Source organism: Sorghum bicolor, chromosome 1 (assembly GCF_000003195.3).
Source record: "Sorghum bicolor cultivar BTx623 chromosome 1, Sorghum_bicolor_NCBIv3, whole genome shotgun sequence".
NCBI classification, from domain to species: Eukaryota; Viridiplantae; Streptophyta; class Magnoliopsida; order Poales; family Poaceae; genus Sorghum; species Sorghum bicolor.
In genome coordinates this window covers 72,864,422-72,889,122 of record NC_012870.2, presented here as the reverse complement: position 1 = coordinate 72,889,122, position 24,701 = coordinate 72,864,422, and the positions used below count along the sequence as shown (strand labels likewise).

At 44.0% G+C, this 24,701-nt stretch overlaps 3 protein-coding genes and 1 pseudogene across 3 annotated transcripts; 3 read left to right on the top strand and 1 right to left on the bottom strand.

The window, feature by feature from the left end:
- LOC8085281 (peroxygenase) lies at window positions 4,801-7,725 on the top strand. The gene is made up of 7 exons (XM_002468208.2): window positions 4,801-5,018; window positions 5,177-5,325; window positions 5,642-5,791; window positions 6,438-6,523; window positions 6,807-6,901; window positions 7,020-7,145; window positions 7,294-7,725. The coding sequence occupies exons 1-7, from the start codon at window positions 4,942-4,944 to the stop codon at window positions 7,433-7,435; spliced, it is 825 nt and encodes a 274-aa protein (XP_002468253.1). The 5' UTR covers window positions 4,801-4,941; the 3' UTR covers window positions 7,436-7,725.
- LOC8085280 (chaperone protein DnaJ) lies at window positions 9,112-16,959 on the top strand. Its single transcript, XM_021453234.1, has 17 exons — window positions 9,112-9,438; window positions 9,637-9,705; window positions 10,390-10,485; window positions 10,862-10,986; window positions 11,064-11,259; window positions 11,621-11,796; window positions 12,112-12,241; window positions 12,513-12,673; window positions 13,287-13,354; window positions 13,439-13,529; window positions 13,841-14,059; window positions 14,690-14,720; window positions 14,787-14,936; window positions 15,042-15,091; window positions 15,191-15,296; window positions 15,384-15,442; window positions 16,485-16,959. The coding sequence occupies exons 1-17, from the start codon at window positions 9,154-9,156 to the stop codon at window positions 16,537-16,539; spliced, it is 2,067 nt and encodes a 688-aa protein (XP_021308909.1). The 5' UTR covers window positions 9,112-9,153; the 3' UTR covers window positions 16,540-16,959.
- On the bottom strand, window positions 17,661-19,217 carry LOC110432553 (annotated as a pseudogene).
- LOC8056870 (probable inactive receptor kinase At1g48480) lies at window positions 19,963-24,437 on the top strand. Its single transcript, XM_002468204.2, has 2 exons — window positions 19,963-21,758; window positions 23,504-24,437. The coding sequence occupies exons 1-2, from the start codon at window positions 20,357-20,359 to the stop codon at window positions 24,124-24,126; spliced, it is 2,025 nt and encodes a 674-aa protein (XP_002468249.1). The 5' UTR covers window positions 19,963-20,356; the 3' UTR covers window positions 24,127-24,437.

The following is a 24,701-nucleotide window of genomic DNA, read 5'->3' as shown; positions in this document are numbered from 1 at the left end:
GGGAGTATATTATGTTAAGTAACCACTGGTTGTCAATCAATCCAAAATATCACCCAAATCCTAAAGGGATTAATTATTTCTATTTCTTTTATAAGCATTTTAAATAGCTTTATTATTAAACAGATCATACTTTATCAAAAAGAGCTGAAAATATTCCTAAAGCTAGATAACAGTAACACAAGTTCACATATTAAATTTCATGATTTTTGGATATACCCATAATTTATTAAAAATCATAGGAGGTTTATCTATTAATAAACAAAGGCAATTTATGTATACCTGAAAATTACCAGAAAATAAAACCTAACATTTTTCTTATGCTCTATCCATTTTATGGAAGCTATACAAAAATTTTCACAATTTTTGAACCAGCACATGATTTAATACATAAAATCAAACATAACTCAAAAACTGCAGAAAAAGAAAAAGAAAACGCTACTGTGCCACTGCGGCCCAGAAGCTCGGCCCAAGCTCGCGCGAAGACTTGGCCCAGCCGGCCTCCCCCCGCGCGCGCTGACGGTTTAGCAGAAAAGCCCTCGGCTTTCTTTGAAACCAACCCGCAGACCAGCCAACTATTCACATGAGTCTACGGCTTCGCAAACAAACCCCTCCCCTTTCTCATCTTTACAACCACGAGGTCCCCGATACCCCGGCTGACCAGAGCGCGGCAGAACGCGGTGGCGTGGGTTACGCCGGGCAACTCCGGCCACCCCGAACTAAACTGAGGCGAGCACGAGGACCAGCAAGCAACCCGCAACCGAACAAGCTAGCAAACCCGCACTCTACTGCTCTAGCGAGCTCTGGCCACGAGCGGCGGCGGACATGGCCGCGGCGGTGCTTACGCCGGTGGCTCTAGACCGGTAGAGATAGGAATAAGAGGTCAGGAAGCATCGGCGTCTCACCCTGGGTGTGCTGACGCAGAGAGAAGGAGCGGAGAAGAGCCGGGTGTTGCTCGTCCACGCGACCAGTGACTCCGGCGGCGAGCTCCGACGAAGAAGCCGATGTTCCGGTGACAGCTGTGAAGCAACGGAGAAAAGAACGAGCCGATGAGCATCACAAGGTCATGACGAAGCAAAGACGAGAGAAAGAGAGAGCAGAGAGTTGCCCAGACGGGCCAACCACGAGAAACTCGAACTCGGCGGCGATTTACTCCGGCGAGGATTGAAACGAGGAATTCCGGTGCTCTGGTGCGAAAGGGAACAGAAGGATGGGTTCTGGAGATGCGCAAGGATGTACCAAAGATATGCCCACGGTGAATTTGGATATGGATCAACCGTGGTGGTGAATTTTGGATTGGAGTGACATGCTGCCCGTCGGTGCTCCGTGGCAAAACGACGTCGGTGAGCGCAAGAGAGAAAGGCACGTCGCGCTCGAGGTTGCCAGCAGCTGCTCCACATCGCCACGGACGCGAGCACGTGCTTGGACGAGGGAAAACGGTGGCTCACACGCTGGCAACACCGATTCAAGCTCGGCGGTCCACCGCCATGAACAGAAGCCAAGGCTTATCCCCCTCTTCCCCATTTACCCCTTTCTGTCTTTTTGCGAAAATCGACCAAAAGTTGAACTGAAGTCAAATTTTCACCAAAAAGAAACTTGTGTAAAATTTTGTGAGCTACAAAACATCTTTTGGTGGCCAGAGCTAATTCTGAGTGGAAATTAGCTAAATTGGCCAAACAGTTTTGAAATTCAAACTCAATTCAAAGAAAATCAAATTTTTGAATTGGGGCAAATCAGAAATTCTAAAATTACTTTTGATTTTGCATAACAACTTGAAAAACTTCCAACATGAAATTCGTTCAACTTTTTGAGCCCTACAACTTTCATGTTGACCATTTTTCAAAATTCCAAATAGATTTTGAATTGGAGATACAAATTGGAAAAGGGGACATTTTCCGGAAATCTGTATTTTCAAAATTACTTTGGATTTTGTACTAAATCTTCAAAAACTCAAAACACCAAAGTTGTACATCTTGACAAGATCTACAACTTTGCTTTTAAACTCAACTTCAAATTGTGCTTGGTTTTTGAATTGCACAAAAAGGGGCAAATCTAGGGTTTTTAAAACTAGGGTTTCCCCCCTAAGCTTCTCGGAAAACTATCACCCAAGGTCTCCAAAACAAGCATCCATACATAAAGTAAACACACTTAAATTCTTAAGCACATCCAACCAAAATTTAAACTTATTTTAAGTTCGGGCATCAGTGTGTGCTTAACAAATTTACGATGCAATGCTCATGATGACATGTCAGGTTTTAGTTCGCTTAACACCAGAGTGTTACACTTGTGGCTTGGAGATTTAGGTAATGCCCGTGTCATATGCTCTAGTAAGCGGTCTTTATAATAGGAATCTTGCACCAAAAGTGGATGCCACATACTCAAGTGCCAGCTAGGATATAGTAGTTTTTAATTAGTTGTTACGTCAAGCTTATTATCCATATACTAACCTTATCTCATGGCCTCTACAATCTCTGAATTTTTTGATCAAATTACACAAAGGAACCGAACACACACAAGACCATGGCACATTTAACAAGTTAGTCTTGGTAGGCTGGATTTAGATTTTAGTTGGCCTTATCAATTTAAATATTTGGATTTCAATCGAACTTATCTATATATATTTGGATTTCAATCAGACTTGTCCCATTTATATTTGGATTGCAATCCATCGGCCACCACTAGACCACTACACCTTCTTACATGTGACTCATAGAGAAATTATATTCATTTGTTACTTGTGGTGGAATTTGTTCAATGGGTTTAAATTCAAGTCCTTGGCTTAACATAGACACTCACATTTCTAGGATTATCGTTTTGTTGACTCAATTGTAGGACCAGTCTATTCTCTTAGGAGTAAGGTGTGTGCACACATACGTTTACAGGGATGAACATACATGCATGTATATGTGTCTATGCCTAAAAAATCTATATTTTTTCTTTTGAGAAAAGCCACATCTTACGACTCATTTTTATTCTTGTTCCCTTTAAGAGAAGCCACATATCTTAAGGATCTATTTTTGCCACATCGACAACAATACTAAACTACTACGTATTTCTTAGTACGAATAAACATGTTTGAGGTTGTCTCTGTCCTAAAATATAAAATAATTTTAGTTATTTTAATTAAATCAAATCATATTAAGATTGGCTAAGTTTATATAGAAGAGTATTATTTTCTATCAATCAAAATAAGTAAATTATGGAAAGTTATCATATAATATATTTAATAAAGGTCGGTGTGTAAAAGTATACTCCCTCCATATAAAATTTAGAAGTCATTTTGGACAAGGTTTGAGTCAAACATTGAGAATATAAATCATCAATAACTTTTAAATTATCGAGTTTACAAATATGGAATTATATAAATAGATTTGTCTTGAAAATACTTCAATAAAAGTATACATATATCATTTTTCCTAAATAGTTTTTAAAAATAAGAGGTCAAAATTGTGTTTTGGAGATCGTGTCGCTATTCTAAACAATTTCTAAATCCTAGATGGTTGGAGTATATCTAATGAAGCTCATATGTTGTTGTTGTTTTTATTATTATTATTATTATTATTATTATTATTATTATTATTATTATTATTATTATTATTATTATTATTATTATTATTATTATTATTATTATTATTATTATTATTATTATTATTATTATTATTATTATTAGATCAAACTTATTATTAAGGGGGTGTTTAGTTTCTCATAAAATGCAATATGCAAAATGCTAACTAATTTGGAATGATGGAATACAAAATGCCAAAATTTTCAGGGCTATATTTTATTATATCAAAAATAAAGAACTTACTGTCCTCATGAGGGTCTTTTGAGGCTCTGATGGGCTTTTTTCTTTTTGTCTTTTTGAAGATCAAAATCTAATATGAAGAATAACCATATTTTTGCTAAAGTTTTTCGCATGGCGTTAGTTTTTTTATGCAAAATAATAAACTAAAATCTAACTTTTTTTAATAGAAGTGGAACTAAGCATCCTTTAAGATGGTTTAAGTAAGAATAATTTAATTAAATATATCTTAGGACCAGAAAAATGCCCACATTTTGGCGCGTGACATGGAAACGACGATAAAAAGTGGATCGAGGCAGCCAGCATCAGGAACTGACACGTCCATCCTCCCACTCGCCGCACGGTACGCCACCCTAGCTCAATCGTCGGACCCGTTCACATTTTTCTGAGGTTATAAAAGGTAGCAGTAGCACTACTAAATTTGTGGTGGTACGGTGGTGGTGGTGGGGTGAGAACGATTGCGGGGGTCGGGGGACAAGCAGGGCAACGTGCAAAGCGAAAGCGTGTAGGTCATTTACCATTCGACATTACTAGTTGCTACCGCGACACGAATGTGTACCCTTGGTCCCTTTTTTTTTCCCAAGTGCAAACAACCTAATAATAAAAATGAAAATGATTTGGGGACGGCAGCATCTCCATGCACGTCAGTGAATATCAAAGTCACAACACCCACAAGCAAGGAGATCGCGTCACTCAGACGCCGGCCGTGTGTGCCCACCACCAGTTTATCGAGTCGTTGTAGCCGTGATCAAGGATGGGAAAATCAGTCATCGCAATGCAGTGCGGCAGTGCTGCATTGGGCAAGCGGCGCCGAGTTCGATGACGCGAACTGCGTGTCGTGATGAGTTCCTAGCACACTGTTTCGGCGGAGGTTGTCCTGATGATGATGACACGTTACTACTTTCGGAGGGTTTCTTTTGGCAACAATCTGTGCTTGTCGTGGTGCCTCCCGCGGCCGTCCACGCGTTCTTCTTGGCCCTGTGCGCTGTTCTCCGTGTTTTCGATCGAGGCGGACGGTGCACCGCCTGGCGCCTGCGCCTGCGTGCGCGGTGCTTCAGTTGCCGCCCCGCGAAGCTTTTATAAAAAGCAAGCGGAGCGCACGTAGAGAGACGGATATACCAGCGCAGCAGCTAGTAGAGCGCATGAGTCTGTGTGTGCAACTCGTTTCGAGCCTGCCCGCCCGGAGCCCCCGTCTCGCCGCCGTTCTCCACCTCCGAAGGTACCTGATGCTACTTCCTGATCCTGCCCCGCGCATCGCATTCGCATCCGCGCTTTTTTTTTTTCTTTTTTTGCTTTCCTCAATACTCCCTCCGGGCGGCGTTCACCGTTTCATCCACTCGCCGAACCGATTTCTTTCGTTTGCTGTTCGATCCGCAGATCCTGCGAGTTCATCCCGCGAGTCAGCATGTCGTCGTACTCCCCGCCGCCGCCGCCGGACCAGTCCCTGGACACGGAGGCACCCAACGCGCCGGTCACCAGGGAGAGGAGGCTCAACCCCGATCTGCAGGAGCAGCTTCCCAAGCCATGTACACACCTCGATCTCTCTCTCTTTCCTCTACTTTTCTGTTGCCTGTGTATGATGATCGTTGTGGCTACACGGGCCTGTTCGATTCGTGATCACACCGTGAAATTTGGTTCACGATCATGATGATCGTTGTGGCTACGTACGGGCCTGTTTGTTTCGTGATCAAAACACCGTGAATTTCGGTTCATAATCGCTGTGGCAAGGCAAACTAGGCATGGAGATAGCGCTACCTATTTCTCCTGATTAGGAGAGCCGGCGTAATCCAGCTCTAGTGCATTGATTCCGTTTTCTTGTTATCCCTCTTTCACGATTCGCAGATCTCGCGAGAGCTCTGGAGGCGGTGGACCCGAGCCACCCGCAGGGGACCAAGGGGCGCGACCCCCGCGGCATGAGCGTGCTTCAGCAGCACGCCGCCTTCTTCGACCGCAACGGCGACGGCGTCATCTACCCATGGGAGACGTTTCAAGGTACGTGGCATGCATGGTTGGTTGATCAGTCATCACTGTCACTGGGATGGCAGTGCTAGCTGATGAGAGAAGAGAAGGCTGTGTGACTGATTCAGCAGTTGTAGTACCGATGATGATATTTGTGTTGTCAGTGTCTGTCTGACTCTTGCTCGATGGGCTTAGGATTTTTCTGTCTGTGTCTGTCTACAACTCCCTTTCAAAAGGATTTGAATTTCCAGACAGACACTGACAGAGAATTCAAATCCTAAACCCTACTGCTGCTGAAACCTGCTTAGGTCATCCGCAATAGTTATCAAATAGCTAGCTAGAAGAAATTCTATTGGTTCTCAATAGCACTTTACAAATAGCTAGCGAGATGACGTATAAAAATAATGAAAAAGTAGCACTCTCATTGGCTATCGAGAAGAGAGATTAAATAGCTAGCGACTCATAAATAGCTAATCGAGCACGATTTTCGAGAAATAACTCTCTCACAATACTCTCCACAATAGCTAGCGACTTCCTAGTAGCTAGCGACTTTCTAAGCTAGCTATTTGTAAATTGCCATTGAGAGCCAATAACATTCTTCCTAGAGATCAAATAGCTAACGATTTGAACATTGCGGACGCCCTTAGGATTTGAATTTTCTGTCTGTGTCTACTTTCAGGCCTGCGAGCAATAGGATGTGGATTCCCCCTATCATTCGTGGGCTCGATACTGATCAACCTCTTCCTGAGTTATCCCACTCAGCCGGTAAACGTTCTCGGCCTCTTTCATCTACCTGCATGTTTCCTTTAAATCTGTTGTACCTTTGCGTGACTGTGCAGCACCCCTCAGACATTCCGCTCTGGAAGAGTCTTGGGTGTCTTGACACTTCTTTTTTATTTGTATTATTATTTATCAAAGGACTGGCTTGGAATTTGTTTGTAAGAGAAAAAATATTGTTTCATGATTGAAAAATAGTACTGATAAGTTCACTGAAAAGAAAAAGAAAAGAAAAGCTCTCGTGATCTGACCACCCTCTTTCTGAATTTAGGGATGGTTACCTTCTCCTTTGCTGTCCATCCATATAAACAACATCCACAAGGGTAAGCACGGGAGTGATTCTGAAACATATGACACTGAAGGGAGGTATGTATAGTACACTAGTACGCCTAACACACTCCTTACTGTCTCAGGCTGCTATGACCAAAGGTTGAATGCCGATCCAGCCATATATAACTAGTTTATACTTGCTTTAATTGCACAGGTTTGATCCATCAAAGTTCGATGCTATATTTAGTAAGTATGGTCGAACTCATCCTAATGCTTTGACAAGAGACGAGTTGGGCTCAATGCTTCAAGGAAACCGCAATACGTATGATTTCCCTGGCTGGTAAGTTTAATTTTTATAAACCGTTCTCGGATTAGCCCAATTTCCTATTTTTGACAATAAATTGTTTGGACATGAAGTTCATTTCAAATGTCTTGTTCTTATTATGTTTTTATTATTTTCTGAATGTTCTATGATCTCGTCCCTGCAGGCTGGCCGCTGCCGGTGAATGGCTCTTACTCTACAGCTTGGCAAAAGACAAGGATGGCCTGTTGCAGCGTGAAACTGTCCGTGGTCTATTTGATGGGAGCCTATTTGAGCGACTGCAAGACAACAAAAAGAAATCGTCCTGAATGCATGCGCTGAGAGTTGTACAGCTCAGAAAGGGCTAGCAGTACAAAACTACCAGATTATACCATTGGTCGTGTTCAAATAACAAATGTTTCAGCTTTGTCCAGCTGTCATTAACTGTGTGTGTGTTGGGATTTGTTTATATGTGTGTTGTGCCACCAGTTTCTTCTCCTTTTGTCTCACACAGGTACTGATACGCCTGTGTTTTCTGGTGTTCGTGCGGAAACTGTATTATAAGCTGAAAAATGTGCGTTTGAAATTGATTGGCAAAACTGTCATGTTGGTCTTGAAATCTGAATATCCTTTTTACTGAAATTCACGCTCTCTAAACAAACTCAAGGAAAAAACATTATATTTATCCAAATAACAAGGCGTCAATAGTAGCCACTGTAGATAAAAGACATTGTTTGACAATATTTGCTATGTACCCCATGTATACAAGAAAAATGCTTAACGTACGTACTTAAAAAAAGGCATCTATATCTCTTGTGAAGCTAATTCCTACTACAGCTAATTTTCAGTATAAGTCTATCTTAATATACGAGTCATCTATATTATTTTTTACTAACTATATCCACATTATCTCTACTAATAAACATGCCGTTCCACTGACTTTCGATATTTTAATGCAAGATATCATATCATCTTCATTAATTTTGATTCTACGTAATTTTCGTAGCAACGCATCTTCTAGTTTGATCCGAAGTGATGAACCACCAACTCAAGGGACTCAAATTATTTGTTATCATGCCTGTAAAATATTGGGTTGTATATATTCTATCTAAAACGCTCGATTCTAATAAATAATAATGCATCAAAAAATGATTTATGATGAACTTACTTAAATCTGCATTTTTTGTAGAGTTTGAAACACTCAACACATTGTCTTTTCATTAGTTCGCCTGGCTCCGCCAAGAAACCATTTGGGAAAATTAGTCCCGTAGCTTTAAAAGATTATACTGCATCCATCTTAAATTGACGTTTTGGTATCTTTAAATTTATAACACTATGGAGTGATACACTGACCAAACAACTTAAATAAATGGAGTAGATGTCAGTGCAACGTTTCGACTAAATTGGCTTAGGATAATTCAATAGTATTTGTTATTTTTATATCTTATAAATAAATTCAAATTTGGACAAAATATTTTACAAGATTGTATATAATCATATCATCGTGAATTTAGACAAATTTTTTATCGTGGTTTGTACGGATTTTTACAAAGATTGTGGTTTCCAGTAGATATGTTCCCTTGATTAAAAAGGTAAGCTCACATGGTACTCTCCCGTCGTCAAAAATAAATACAAATCTAGTAGGATATAAAATTAAAGCATCTTAAGTTTAACTAATTATAAATGAAAAATATTAATATTTACAATAGTAAATAAGTACAATTAGATTTGTCATAAGATTGTTTTCATACTAATTATTTGGTGTTATGTTCATACTAATTTATTTAGTTTTTTCAAAAATATTAATAACTTTACCAATATATATTTTTTGAAGCAACTTTACCAACACATTTGATTCAACTTTAAACAAGTTAACCAAGATTACACCTACAATTACATTGTTTTGTGGGTAGAGAATTAGAGATAGTATTGTTCTATTTTCTTCGTCTAATAAAAATAGTGGGAAGTAATAAAAAAAATCATGTACTGTCCGTTGGCCAAAATGTTCCCCACACGGCCGGCGGCGCGTTGGCCAACGTCCCGCTCCATGTCGGCCACCGCGCTCTTCCTGCCCGCAAACCCAAACTCCACGCCTAGTCCCGCTGGCACTCTCCGTCTCCGGCAACCTGCGCCGGCTTCCACCTCCGGAAAGCTCCACTTCCCGCTCCGCCTCCCCCGCCATGCCCGCGCTAGGACCTATCGCCCCGCCGCGTTCGGGAGGGGATCGCCTGTGGCCGGGCGTAGAGAGAAGGATCACTACGCCACGCTGAACATCCGCCGCGACGCCACGCTCCAGGAGATCAAGGCTGCCTACCGGATTCTCGCCCGCAAGGTGCTGTTCGCTTCCCCTTCCCCTTCCTACCGCGTTGAGATTGGTGTTGCGTTGTATTAATTTCCCTACGGTTAGCATCTGCATAGTTTCTAGATCCTATCACTCATGCTGTGTTGGATCTATTTTTGACATGTCTATCGCTATAGTGCCAAAGCTACATACATTGAACATATTTCCCTGGTCTGCTTTCGGCTACAGTACCATCCTGATATGAATAAGAGTCCTGAAGCCGAAGAAAAGTTCAAGGAGATCAGTGCTGCATATGAGGTAATCTTCTGCTTGTGGCTTCAGCTGAAGTGCTGAAGGAGAACAACACTAGAAAATGCTTAGTATTTGATTAGTTTAGCAAGATATGGTTATTTCCTATTAGATTAGTTTAATTCTGACCTGATTGATGCAATTTATCTATGATTTTGGTATTACCGAAGTGATAGACATTAAACTACTCTATCAATGTAGACATGTCTTGTGTAAAATCTGATGGATCTCAGAACTAAACTGGAGCAGCAATTCCTTAAACCTTTTGCAAGACCTTTTGCTTCAAAAATGATCTCACCATGATTTTTGTGTACCTAATTTCCGGTTTATGCCCCTTTTTCTGATATAGTTTGAATTTCATCTTAAAGGAGGGCAGTGAAACTTTACAAACCTGGTTTATTAACAATATCCTTGAATCATAACGAAATTTACTTTGTATTTAACCAGTGTATTTAGAATGTTGGTTAGTTCACTACTTCACTTGGCTGCTTCTACAGAATATACATGAGCAGAATACTTACAATTGTGATACTCCCTGCAGTCATTATTACTTTACATTTTTTACAGCAAAATACACTAACTTCAGGACAACTTGGCTGTCTGAAGTTTCAATTGATATTGACCAGAGTTAGTATTTGATGATGCTATCAGATGACCATCCTTTTATGTGATCTGTATTATTATCTTCTTCAGGTTCTATCTGATCAAGATAAAAGATCTTTATATGACCGCTTTGGAGAAGAGGGGCTCAGTGGTGATTACAGAGATGGAGATATTGGCACACATGGGGTACACAATTTATTTAGCACTAAGTCATTTTCCTTTTTGACCAGTTTGATTCCTATATTGGCCAATTGGGATATAAATCTATTTTCCTTTAGATGCTCTTTTTTCTCTAGCCAACATCTTCTTTGAAGCTATTATGCTGGACATTGTTGGTGAAGTGCATTTATGCCCACCAGTTGATGTAATAGCAGTAAGAACTGTTCAATTTGATGTTCTTATGAGCTGACTTATAGACTGGCTTCTCACTGTACCTGCAGCGAACGTTTTGATCTCGGGAACTCATTGATTGAGAAAATGGAGAACTGCTAGTTAATAGAGGAGTCATAGTTTGACATTTTTTTTGGTTAACTTGACCTTTGACATTTTGTTTGATTTGCAGATTGATCCATATGAACTCTTCAATGCATTCTTTGGTGGTTCTGACAACCTTTTTGGGGATAGTATGGGCCCTGGGGGATTTCGTTATAGTGCAGAAGCAAAGGGCAGTAGGGCACTTAATATCAGGTAACACTTTCAACTTAGCACCAGATCAGAATGTTAGATCTTGAATACCTGTTTACAACTCATTTTCTACTTTACAGCTATAATCTGCTCCTTTCTTTTGAAGAATCCATCCTAGGAGGCAAACGTGAAATCAATGTTTTTCGCCATGAAACATGTGGCACCTGCCATGGAACTGGAGCTAAATGTAGCAATGACATTACAGAATGCACCCGATGCAGAGGTCAAGGCAGGTTGATGAAAACTCAAAGGACACCTTTTGGTATAGTTTCTCAGGTGAAGTAGTTATTTCTTTATGAAATATGGTTTGCCAGTTATTTTCTATATTCACCTCCAATGCTAATTGGACCAATATTCATCACTATCATGGATGCTAAATTTACTTATATTGCTGGTACAAACTGTCGTCTTAGAACAACTTTTATTACTTTAACCATGACTGTACTTTCTCCCATGAAAATGTTATTAATGGATCTATCATATGAATATTTTTTTTTGCTAAATCCAAACGAGAAGAACTAGCAACAAAATGTCTGATATTACTTGTGTGTAACCTATTTAACATTGTCACTAATTGTTTACTCCATTTTTCATAACAAACTACACAAACAATATCTTATGTTGTTGCATTCTGTAGATTTCTTCATGCTTAAATTGTGAAGGCAGCGGGAAGGTAATCACTGAACATTGCACAGAATGTTACGGTTCGGGCAGAGTCCAAGTTGAACGCATTATCAAAGTAGATATACCTGGGGGTATTGATGAGGGCTCCACCATTCGAATCAGTGGTGGAGGTAATGTTGATAAGCAAAGGCAAGCATTGGTCTGCTGTTATATAATCTCTTGGATTCATGCATTGTTTCTGTAGTTTGTTATATTTTGATACTTATTTAAAGCCACACTATTGAAATCTTTACAAGTTGGCAAGGTGGTGATTGGGTTTTATAATTGAGTAATACCGCCTGGATGAAATGCTAGCCCCATTTCAGTTGTTACTAAAATGGGTACATGACCACACTTATCTCATTTAAATAGACACCCACCAGAATTACATGCTAACGATTTAAGATCCACCTATGGTAATAGTTGCAACCATTACATGTCATGCATTTCTGTCTTATTGTGCAGGGGTGCAAGTGGTGACCTGTATATATTTGTTCGCATTAATGAAAAACAAGGCATCCACAGAGATGGTCTCAATTTGTACTCAGATGTTTCAGTTGATTATACTGATGTGATTTTAGGAACCACAGTGAAGGTTAGCTGTTAATGGTCAAATACCCCATTCATATTGATGCGTTGTGTACCTTTTTTTTCTCAAACACGCAGGAGAGCTGTGTATCACTATTTTAAGAAGAAATATGCCTTGTATACCAATATCATGTGTTGTCAGAATAAATACGAAATTGGCATGTGTTTCATAAACTCAAGTCTAACTTATGTTAATTCCATAGTTCTGGCAAATTCTCATTTAGTTCTAGCAAACCTTTCAGTTCAGCTTAACCTAGCAAGGAAATTTATATTTTCAGGTTGAAACAATAGAAGGACTCAAGGATCTTCACATTCCTCCTGGCACTCAACCTGGAGAGAACTTAAAATTTTCTCAACTGGGAGTTCCGGACATTAAGAAGCCTAATGTCAGAGGAGATCACTACTTCATGATAAAGGTGAAGATCCCGAAGAGTATCAGGTTTGAATTGCTCGCACTTTCTAACAGCTCAGGGAAGAATGCTGTATTTACAATCAACAACCTGACAAGTTTGATGTTTTCTCCAACTTCAACTATTTTTCATTTCTTGATGAAATTCCGTGTAGCTCTCCTGCCTTGTTAAAAAAAATCAATTATTTTGTTGTTTTAACCTCCAGAAGTACTAAAACCTAACCAATCCATCGTTGTAGAAGGGCCAACACACAGATATCCAACGTCAGATAGATATAACATAGTTGTTTTCCCATTACACCCTTTAATGGCATAGCTAAGTGCCCCCTCTAATCCTAAGTCCTGGCTTCACTCCTGGTCATTGGCCTACGTATAGTGGTTCCTCTGGTATGAGCTGATAATTGGAAATCTAGTCTGGCAGAAGAATTTCTTCTTGTGTTATGGTGTTACCATGTTAGCATGGGTTTGTGTGGTTCTTTTGTAAGGGATCTTACCCCATGTTTTGTTCTCTTCTTAATATAATGATGCGCAGCTCTCCTGCGTATTCGAGAAAAAAAAACTTGTTAGCATCCCAAATATGGTCTCGATTCATATTGTTTTGACTTTTGGTGTATAATTCTGACAGTTATTTTGACTTCTACAGTGGCCATGAACGTTTGCTAGTTGAAGAGCTTGCCGCACTAAAGAAAGCTCAGAATATCTCAGTTCAAGGTGAAGTTTAATTTTTTTTTCCTGAGTTATTGTAGTTTGTATCTATCTCAAACCTGTTTTGTGCCTTTTCTTTGGCTTATTCAGAAACTACAAAAATAGAAAATTTTCGGGAGAGAAACCATCATCCATCTGCAAAGAGAAGATCATTCTTGGGATCTATCTGGAATTTGTTCAGGTAGACATCATTTCTCATTTTTTTTTCTTGTCATGAAATGTAAGTAGGCCTATACTGATTATGCCAATATTATTTGCATTTTATTGATCTGTCAAGCTAGTTGTTAAGTAACTAGTGCATGACAAAAATGACAGACTTGATGCTCTTCGAATATCTGATTGCTCTTTATTTTTTGGGGAAAAATGCTATTTAAAGGCAAGGACATATGTATATCAGTATATGTGGTTCAGATGCCTAGCTTATCTACATTCTGTAAAACTTGAATACACTTTTGATAAAGCTATTTAATAATTCCATTCATACCATTCTAGGGATGATAATGGCCATCAGAGATTTGCTTCAATCAGTGTGCAACCTATTATCCCAGGATTGAATTCTGGCCGAGGAACTGATACTGCTTTTCCCTTGCTGTTAAAAGGACTCCTCATGACCGCAGCATTCTTATTTTTAGTCAGCAGAACCAGTAAACTCAGGTACATTCGGAAGCGCGTTGACCGTGCAACTCAAGCCAAAATACCTGCAGAGCCAGAGTGAATTTCTGTTGTCCTCATTTCTGAACGTTAACGACATCACAGTTTTGGTGATCATCATTTCATAGTTTTGCACTACTTTTGCCGCGCAAAGTTTTTGTTCTGGGAAAAGAACCCAGCCCGGCCGGCTTTACTTGCAGTGGACGATGTCCAGACGCAGCAGTAGAATGATATGAGCTGCTTCTCACTAGTCATTTCTTGATTCATTATTCCAATATGTAGAAGACACTTGCAACAACTGATGAGTTTTGACGAACGCCAGAGTAAAGACATGAAGAAACATGACCGTGTTCTAATGTACACTGTATGCATCTTGTCTGCACAAAGTTTTGTATCTTCCGGGCTTGATATTGTTTAACGATTTTGTTGCGAACATAGTTCATGAGCACTGAATTTATGCAAACAACAGTTCTGACGCCAGACTAACTTTCTGCAATGCGCCAATGGTTATATTGGAGTGTAGATACTACATACATAATCACAAACATTAACAATATCTCCATACAGTAAATAGCAATGGAAACTATTCATATACAATCTGATTTCAATCTCACCATTTTTCGCTTTGAGATGCAACAGTTGAAATGCGTTTTTCACCATTTTTCTCTGCCATGTTCGATCGGCTTCCAGTTCCAGACCGATACAGGCGCAGCAGCAGAAGGTTTGCGGCATCCGTCCGCCCCCAAGCCGGCAAGCCCCCAAAACGTTCACTCTAGCCAGCTGACGGGATTCACACTGCGCCATGTCTTTCCGGCCGCCGCCGCATCCGTACCACCGGAATCCACGGCGAGTCCGCTTCGCCTGCTATCTCCTCGTACTCACCTTCGCTCTCCTCGTCGTCTCCACCGCCGCCAAGTCCTCCCGCCGCCCCATCTCCGTACGTCTCCCCGCCTGACCCGACCCTGCCTTCTCTCCTCCGTCCGCCTCTTCTAGTCTCTATCCATCTCATCGCGCTTACCGCTTACCGAACTCCGTGGCGCAGGACAACGAGATCCGGCAGAAGAAGGAGGCCTGCTACACCGACGTCGAGAAGTACGTGATGATGCGTTCCTGCTGTCTTTCTGTTCAGTGGAACGCATCTGACGCGATGTTTCTGAGTTCTGACGGTTGTTTCTCTCGGCCGTGCCGCAGCGGGCTGTGGGGGTGGGTGTGCAGGTCCTCGCCGACGGAGAAGGAGAACTGCGTGCTGCGCTGCCTCTCGCCGGAGTGCTACGACCTCATATACGGCGGCGATCCAGTGAGTGGTGGCATCAGGATGTGGGGTTTCAGCAGCTGCGATGTATACTTGATTTACTGATTTTTTTTGCTTGGCTGCGTTGTGCAGCTTGAGGAAGGGGAGTTGGACTATGTTCGAGGCCAGGAGTACAAGTACTGTATGCACAAGTAAGAATTACCAGAACATCTCGAATGTGTTCGTTTGGGGTTTGGAATGTTGAATTGGGTCTGCCTTGTGTTGAAGATTGAAGGATCGCATTGTTGTTAAGGTTTCGTAGATTATAAATTGGGTTGGAGTCCATGTAAGATCCCAATCATACTTAAACATAAGAATCATAAAAATGTGATATTATTGTTGCCTGGAATAATAGAATCAGGCCCTTGATCAAGATTATAAAGGTGAAAATTTGTAAGACAGAAACATAGATATCGACAAACATTATTGTGGGCGCATTTGTAAATGAAGGGAAATGATAGCTTTGATACTATGCCTCCCATGGTTGACTAGCTCTCTAAACATACAAATAAAACCGCATGACTAGGAAGAGAATTGAAGTATTGAAATCAGGAATGATTCTCAGTCTTCATTTACTAATCTTATCATAACTATCTGTAAATCTTGGTAAGTGCTATGAGCAAATTAAAAAACAAGGTAGATTATACCTCATCTGACTCAATTTTGTTTGCCATATTCTATCTAGCAACTATGGTGTCTAAAGGGCTAAATAGTGTGGAGGTTCTGAGCATAGTAGCTTCACCCAATGTTATTCCATCAATCAAACATTGGGTTAATCTGTCGTATTAATTATTGTTTAAATTACACAACCTCCATAAACTGCAGACTGCAGTAGAACTGAGGTTTCAGTCCCTACTACTGTTCCTCACTGAACTAGAAGTATATAACTAGGACAGTTGGTCTCTGTAATCTAGAAACTAGGATAATAGTTATAGTTCTCTACGAGAAGATTCTTTGCTTGATATATTCACATTGGGATTCACATGTTGCAGTTTTTATTATTCATTCTGTTTTCTGTTTCTGAAAGTTTCGGGCATTCTTTTGGAAACTCTATTTTTTTCCTTTAAGATATCAAACTTGTAATAGTTATAATCGTCATATGGATTTTTTTTTCTGTTTAGCACTAAACTGTCTGGCCTTGAAGTTGGTTACCTGATCATGTCCCCACACACCCACATTTGTTCTTCTTTTCAGATCATCCCTTGGAGAAAGCTTGGATGGTGTGAAGGGATCCTTCAGCTACTCATGAAGGAATGAGAAGAAAAAGGTTCAGTCTACTGTAAATTTTATTTTTCAATCTTGAACAGACATGCATATTTTTTTTAGATAATGGAATTATAAATTCCAGACTTCGCTTTTTCCCAAAGCATCACCGGTGCACCACCTTATTATATTAATCTTGATGAGGGAATTTCAGTACCTATTAGGTCTTGGTAGTAAATAAACTAAGGGGTGTTTGGTTGCTAGCCACACTTTGGCACAGTTCACCTTAGGCAAATTTGACCAAGTTGGCAAGTGTTTGGTTGGTAACTAAATTTAGACAAGATCCCTTAGGCATGGCAAAGTGTGGCCCACCATCTTTGAACATGCCCGGACCAACGACCTGTATGCGTCACTGCAGTGGCCAACCAGCTGTTTGGTTGGTAATGATTGCACTGAATCTGCTGATGGCATTGGTTCGAGGCAGGTTTGATGCATTCACCTTTGGAAGGCAAGGGAGACATTGTTTATCTTGTCAAGTTGCAATGACAATTACGACATGCACACTTAAGTACAAAGGCAAATTAAACATTGGATTACATTGTTGATCACACCACTGTTTCCTTAAAATAGTATTTTAGCCAATGCTTGTGGCACCAATAGAGGTTCTTTTTTAATGGGACCAACTAAGGCCTTGTTTGGATGTAGTTGGATTTGCATCGATCTACATGTGTTAGGGTGGATTGGAGTGGAACTTGAACTAAATTTCATCCCAATACATGTGGATTAAAGTGAATCCGACAACATCCAAACAAGGCCTAAGGGATTTTTTTTTTCTTTTGGAAGGGACCAACCAAGGTAATTTGTAAATAGTCTTAGAACTAGGGGCCAAGGGTGCTGGCCGCTGGGAAACCTCATTTCACACTCTTTAACGGATAATAAGCCACTGAAAGGGCATACTTTTCCATTTCACTTCTGCAGAGGAGAGTGCTCTCCAGAATCTCAGCATCAGTAGCACTAGCATCCATGGTTATACCAACAGGAGAGCATTCAATCGAAGTCCCATCAGCTACTTGATCACCTTGCTTTCCCTGCATTTGCTCACACTCCCTTCTTATCGACTCAAGGCTCTCTGCCACTTGCTTCATGCTGGGCCTGTCATCCATTTGCTCAGTCAATTGCAACACGGCCAACCTTATGAAGAAGCTCAATATTCTGATCTGGGAATGCAATCTCTTCATCATACATCTCACGTACCTTTTCGTCTGTGAAGTTCATCTTGAGGCTGTTATTTCCAGCATATGATGGCTTTTCTCTAGTAATCAGCTCTAGAAGGACAATTCCACAACTGTAGACATCGCTCTTCTCATTCAGAAGACCTCTGGCATACACAGGGTCCAAGTATTCAGTGTCCGCTATTGCATTCACAGATTCAGCATACATTTTCTCTATGGAAAGTAGCCTTGATGTCCCAAAGTCGGAAACCTTTGGCATGAAGTTCTCATCAAGAAGTATGTTACCTGATTTCACATCTCCATGGAAGATTTTTGGAGCGACAGATAAATGCATGTATTCAAGAGCTGCTGCCGACTCAGCAGCAATATCCAACCTTGTTTGCAGTGGAAGTGGAAGTCTTTGGGTACCATGTAGGACGTTGCAGAGGCTTCCTTTAGGTGCAAACTCATAGACCAGCATTGGAATTTCCACCTCTAAACAGGAACCCAAGAGCCTAAGAACATTCTTGTGTTTAATTTCAGCCTGGATCTTGATTTCATTCGCAAACTACTTCATTCTTATTTCCCAGATTTTGTTAAATTCTGGATAAATGGAGGTATGGAGTACTGGAGTGGAAAGCTTTTTCACTGAAACAATCTGATTGTCATTGGCAATTCCCTTGTAGACCTCCCAAGCTACCTTTGCCAATAACAGTGCTGAAATTTCTTGTGATGTGATTTAACTCCTTCGTGTAAATTTTGATGTGAATGATACTTGCCAGTAAAGGACAACCATTTCTTTCAAAGAATGCAGAGTGGGCATCCTATCAAATGTAGGTAGCTGGTGGAGTGGTTGAAGCAGTAAACCCAATTTTTCAACCACAAATCAACCGCCAATCCGAAACAAGTCCATGATGTTCATCGCCGCGTTCTTTTTTCAAAAAGAAATCAACATATGGCTATTGTTCACTGACAACATCGTTCTCGTGTGTCGTTTATATATGCAACAAAGGGTTAATCGATCGACAATATTTAATTTATCTTCCTGTGGACCTTACTGCGTGTTTTTTCTTTTGCCCGTGATCTGAGCGCAGTGACTTAATGTCACCTTGCTTCATCACCAAAACCGTGTATTTTAGACCAAAGGCCTTGGCTCTGCTTATATTGAAAGCGAACGGTACTGCTGGGAATCGGGAAACAAGCTCAGGGTTCAACATTACAGTAACCTCTCGTCAAAAAAAAAAAAACATTACAGTAACCAAACACCTCTCATCCTCCCAGAAGAACTAACAGAATCAAGCAGCTAGAAAAAGGCACGAACAGCAAAGGATGGCTAAGCCACCTGGCCTCTATGCCCACCTCAAACTAATGTGAATCCAGACCCAGATCACCTGAGTGATATGACAATTAAGGAAAAGGTGATCTCTGGTTTCTAAAAGTCGACAGTACTTGCAGGACTCAGAATGTTCGCTTTTCGTAATCTTGAGCTGTTCTCCTGTTTGAACCCGGTCATGTACTCATGCCAGAGCATCCATAAAAAGACTTTGATTTTCAATGGAAGCTTCACCTCCCAACTATAAAACCGTGTATGGCACGAGATCAGCCCAAAATATATGTGAGCCGCCTATTGGGCCATCAAGTTGTGATAGCCGGCACCTGTACGCAGGCCTTGACGGATCACCATTGCCACATGGGCCTCTATGTGTACGATGGAGCCTCTTTGTTATCCAGTGAGGCCTGATTGGAACAACCGGCCTGTTGTCTGTTCTACAAAAGCTGTATAACATAATAATGACCCCATAACTTAGCATAGCACAGGCTTCAATGGCCGGAAATTCGACTAATATACAGTCTCATGGCAACTGGCGTTAGTGTTACTGGGAAAACAATGTACTGGAAGATCATTGATTTTAAAAACGTACGTTTTTTGAACTCACGGGTGTACGTTAGAGTAGAGACCGTTGAAGTTTACTTCTCCTAACGTGTTACTGTCAATTGCATTAGTAACCTTTTGTTAAAGGATTCCAACTCACGTACGGTCCAAAAATGGTACGTACTCGTGCGGTTCGAATTCGTCTCATGAAATGGATAGGATGCGACGCTGGAGCCCAGCATGGCAAATCACGTAGGGAATTTCTCACTGTCAAGCGCATTCTAGCAAATACTGTATAGACTGACAAATCAACAGGAGTAGCAGCATCTGAAGAATTTTGATTGTCTCAGTGGTCGCTCAACTTATTATCTACCCAACCATAACCCATGTTTATTCAAAACTGAAATCATGAGGAAATTTATAATTGCCCTTGCTCCTGTCCAGCCGGTCCCACACACAGCCTTAAAAACACAACTGTCCTGCCATGCTGCCCTTTTCCCCCTCATCAGAGCTTGGATGGAAAGGGGGAAATTCTCCAACTAGGCTTCAGTAAGAGCCACCTGCAGCGGCTATCATTAAAGCAATCAGGCCAGGCGTTAAGCCAATCAGCCCTCCCAATCCCACCCTTAATCAGCTCATCCAGCTCCCAAATCTTCCATTATAACCCAAGATTCCCCTGCTCACTCTATTTCTACTACTGCTAGTACTCTCCCCACAAGCAACCCCCCTCCATGATAGTGCTCCCTCTGAGCTAAGGCTCTCTCACCTACCCACCCGCGATGGCCGCAATGCCGGCGCCGGCAGCGGGCTTGGCCATCCTGGTGCTCTTCGCCGCCGCCCTGCCGGCTCTTTACGCCGATGACCTCAACAGCGACGCGCAGGCGCTGCAGGCGCTGCGCTCGGCGGTCGGCCGCTCGGCGCTGCCGTCGTGGAACAGTACCACGCCTACGTGCCAGTGGCAGGGCGTCACCTGTGAGAGCGGCCGCGTCGTGGAGCTCCGCCTCCCCGGCGCCGGGCTCATGGGCACCCTCCCCTCGGAGGTGCTGGGCAACCTGTCGGCGCTCCGCACGCTCTCCCTCCGGTACAACGCGCTCACGGGGCCCATCCCCGACGACGTCTCCCGCCTGTCCGAGCTCCGGGCGATCTACTTCCAGCACAACAGCTTCTCTGGCGACGTCCCGGCGTCTCTGTTCGAGCTCAAGAACCTCGTGAGGCTGGACATCGCGGGGAACAAGTTCACCGGCGAGATCTCGCCGGACTTCAACAAGCTGATCCGCCTCGGGACGCTGTACCTCGACGGGAACAGCTTCACCGGCGAGATCCCCAAGCTGCAGCTGCCTGCATTGGAGCAGTTCAACGTGTCGTACAACCAGCTCAACGGGTCCATCCCCAGCACGCTCCGGAAGATGCCGAAAGACTCCTTCCTGGGCAACACGGGCCTCTGCGGGGGTCCACTCGGCCTGTGCCCCGGCGAGACCGCGCCCACGCCGGCCGGATCGCCGGAGTCGCAGCCGGGAGCGGGCGGCGCCGCCGACGTCGGTGGCGGCAAGAAGAAGAAGCTCTCCGGCGGCGCCATCGCTGGCATTGCCATCGGCTCCGTGTTCGGCGTGCTGCTCTTGCTCGCCCTGCTTTTCTTCCTCTGCCGGAAGAGGTCCAGCGCGCCCCGGTCGGCGGCGACGGTGGAGAAGGGGCGGGAACTCGGCATGGAGCCGATGGATGTCGAGCCAAAGGGGCAGAACGGCTCAGCAGCTGGCGCAGGCGGCCACAACGGCGCTGCGGCGGCCGTGGCAGCTCCGACCGCCGCCGCCGCCGCTGCGGCTACTGCAGCGGCAGCGAAGACCGGCGGGTCGACCGGGTCGAAGAAGCTCATCTTCTTCGGGCCCATGGCCGCGGCCCCGCCGTTCGACCTGGAGGACCTGCTGCGCGCGTCGGCGGAGGTGCTGGGCAAGGGCGCGTTCGGGACGGCGTACAAGGCGGTGATGGAGAACGGGTCCGCCGTGGCGGTGAAGCGCCTCAAGGACGTGGACCTCCCGGAGCCGGAGTTCCGGGAGCGCATCGCGGCCATCGGCGCCGTGCAGCACGAGCTGGTGGTGCCCCTCCGCGCCTACTACTTCAGCAAGGACGAGAAGCTCCTCGTCTACGACTACATGTCCATGGGCAGCCTCTCCGCCCTGCTGCACGGTAAAAAAAAAAACTTCCTCCCTTCCGCCATTTTTACCGCCGATTCTTCCTTACGAGTTCGTTACCCCCGTACGTACTGTCGGTGGGCGGGTTGGGTGAGGACGATCGTTTCGCCGGACGGACACAGCCTGGCAATATTCTGTGACAGGTAAAGAAAAGAGAGGGGAAAAAAAATAAAAAGGCCCCACGAGCTCGTGGTGCTCGGCACGAGCCAGCACGGTTTCCGAAAGCCAAAGCCGACGGCAGCCGGAGTCGCCGAGCAAGCAGAGGCGCGCGCGAGATGGCTACGGATTTGCTAGGTGCCGCGTCCCTTTCGCCGGATCCATCCATCCCGTTTATAATTTGGCCCCGGCGTTTGGTTTGGTCCGCGCATTCGTGGCGGCCCTCAATCAATTCGCTGGAACCTACTGTCTGCTTGCCCCAACTCCCAAGCGGCGTAGCCCCATCCATCCCTGATCCGGTCCCCTTGCCCTCTGGCAACGGAGCCCGCCGCCCCGGGCCTTGGGGTGCTGCTTCTTTTCCGCCATGCCAGCCATGGCGCGGCGTAGTTGCTGCGTCGCTGCGAACGAACCAACTGCTTTGCGAGCAATTTGGTTAGAGCAAGTTTAATAATACAGCTCACTTGATGGCTGTAAGGTTCTTTGCAGCCTTCTCCCAGCCCACCCATACAATAGTTAGCTATTCACTATTAATACATGGCCCAATTATCTCTCTCACAAAGTTTCTTGGTTATTGTGTCTAAGCTGGCTGTAAGCTTACAGCCTGCTTCTCCTCTTTCTCCTCCCTTCTCTCCTCCACATCAGCATTCAGTCAGCTTACAGCCCACTATAATACTTGCTCTTATAGCGGCATTGGCAGCTAGTAGCCACAAACTGAGCTGGCTCAGAGCTTGCCTTGGATCTAGTCTAGTTTAAGGCCAGACGTGACAACCATGACTGGTCCCGGAGATCGATTCGAGCTCAAGCTTGGTCCTTTGAACATCTCTGTACCTGTACTGGGGTAGTAGTTGTTGTATACAGAGCTCTGAATCAGTAGTACTCCCTCCATCCCAAATTGTAAGTCATTCCAAGAATCTTGGAGAGTCAAACTTTTGTAAGTTTGATCAAATTTATATGATAAAATAATTATTATTATGATACTAACTAAGTATCATTAGATTCTTCCTTAATTATATTTTCATAGTATACTCACTTTACATTACAAATTTTAGTATTTTTCTCTATAATTTTTGTCAAATGTGAAAATGATTTGACTCTTTAAGATTCTTGGAATGAATTATAATTTGGGATGGAGGGAGTAGTAGATTCGTGGCGGCAGTAAGTTCCAGGCAAGTTGCGCATGCATGTGAGCCGGTGTCCCGAATTGCAGGCCGGGCCGGGTAGTGTAGTTTCGCTGATCCATGTGACATTAGTTGGCGCCACTGTTCCTCTTCCTCGGGATTCTTCCCTTCTCGCGCCAATTATTAGCCTCCCCTAGCGTACTGTACGGGTTTTAAAGAATCATTCAAAAAGTCCGGACCGCCGGCAACATGGCACCGGCCACCGGGGTCCGTCCGTCCGGGTGCGTGAGATGAGACGTGTAACCGAAGCAATCGTGCTGTATCATCTGTATACGTACGCGCCGCAGTAATTGGCATCGACCGTGAATCCAATCCACCACCAGCTGACATTCCTGTACTCCTCCTTCCTTGTGACGCGAATCATGTAAAATCTCGTGGTTTGTGTGTTCCTCCTCTGGTGGCGCAGGTAACCGTGCCTCCGGCCGGACGCCGCTGGACTGGGAGACGCGGTCGGCGATCGCGCTGGCGGCGGCGCGCGGCGTGGCGCACATCCACTCGACGGGGCCCACGGCGTCGCACGGCAACATCAAGTCCTCCAACGTCCTGCTCACCAAGAACTACGAGGCGCGCGTGTCGGACCACGGCCTCCCCACGCTCGTCGGCCCTTCCTTCTCGCCCACACGGGTGTCCGGCTACCGCGCACCGGAGGTCACCGACATCCGCCGCGTCTCGCAGAAGGCCGACGTCTACAGCTTCGGCGTCCTCCTGCTGGAGCTGCTCACGGGGAAGGCGCCCACCCACGCCGTCGTCAACGAGGAAGGCCTCGACCTGCCGCGCTGGGTGCAGTCCGTCGTGCGGGAGGAGTGGACCGCCGAGGTGTTCGACCAGGAGCTCCTCAGGTACCAGAACGTCGAGGAGGAGATGGTGCAGCTCCTCCAGCTCGCCATCGACTGCTCAGCGCAGCACCCCGACAGGAGGCCCGCCATGTCCGAGGTGGCCACGCGGATCGACGACATCCGCCGCTCCAGCCTCGGCGGCGGCGACCGGCAGGCCGCCGACAGCGCCGAAGGCGACGAGCCATCTCTATAACCGCCCATAGCAGCAGCTGCTCCGATCCTCCCCTGATTTTCCACCACACGTACTTGTCAGCCTCAGCCCCCTCAGTGAATGAAAATTGCTTAGTTCTTTTCTTTGCATGGATCGATATTGCTCTTGTGCATGTACGTTTTTCTCCTTTTCTTTTCTTCTTCTTCTTCTTTATCTTTTTTTTTGGGCCTCTCTCTCACGGGCTTTGATTCTATTCTATAGCACATGTCACTGTACTCTTTATTCTTGGAAAGCAACATTTGATGATGCCTTGCCTGTATCTGTATCTACAACCGACACCATTACCAGCTGCACTAGTGTGTATGTGTATTGTTTGCTATATTCAAAAATACTACGCGCGAAATGAAATTATTCATTCGTGGACCATGGTAGCTCGGCTTTCGTTGCCAAGCCTTGCTTCACATCAACAACCTCTCTTATCGTGGTTGTTAGAGGGAGGTAATGGTTGTTGGCTTGGCAAATTCTCTTGCGTGAATAACCTACGTGGGTAGCTCCTTTTCTGGTTGAGAAGATTGCTGCCTGCCGATGAAAGCTCTGCTAATAGCGTCGCGTTCTTA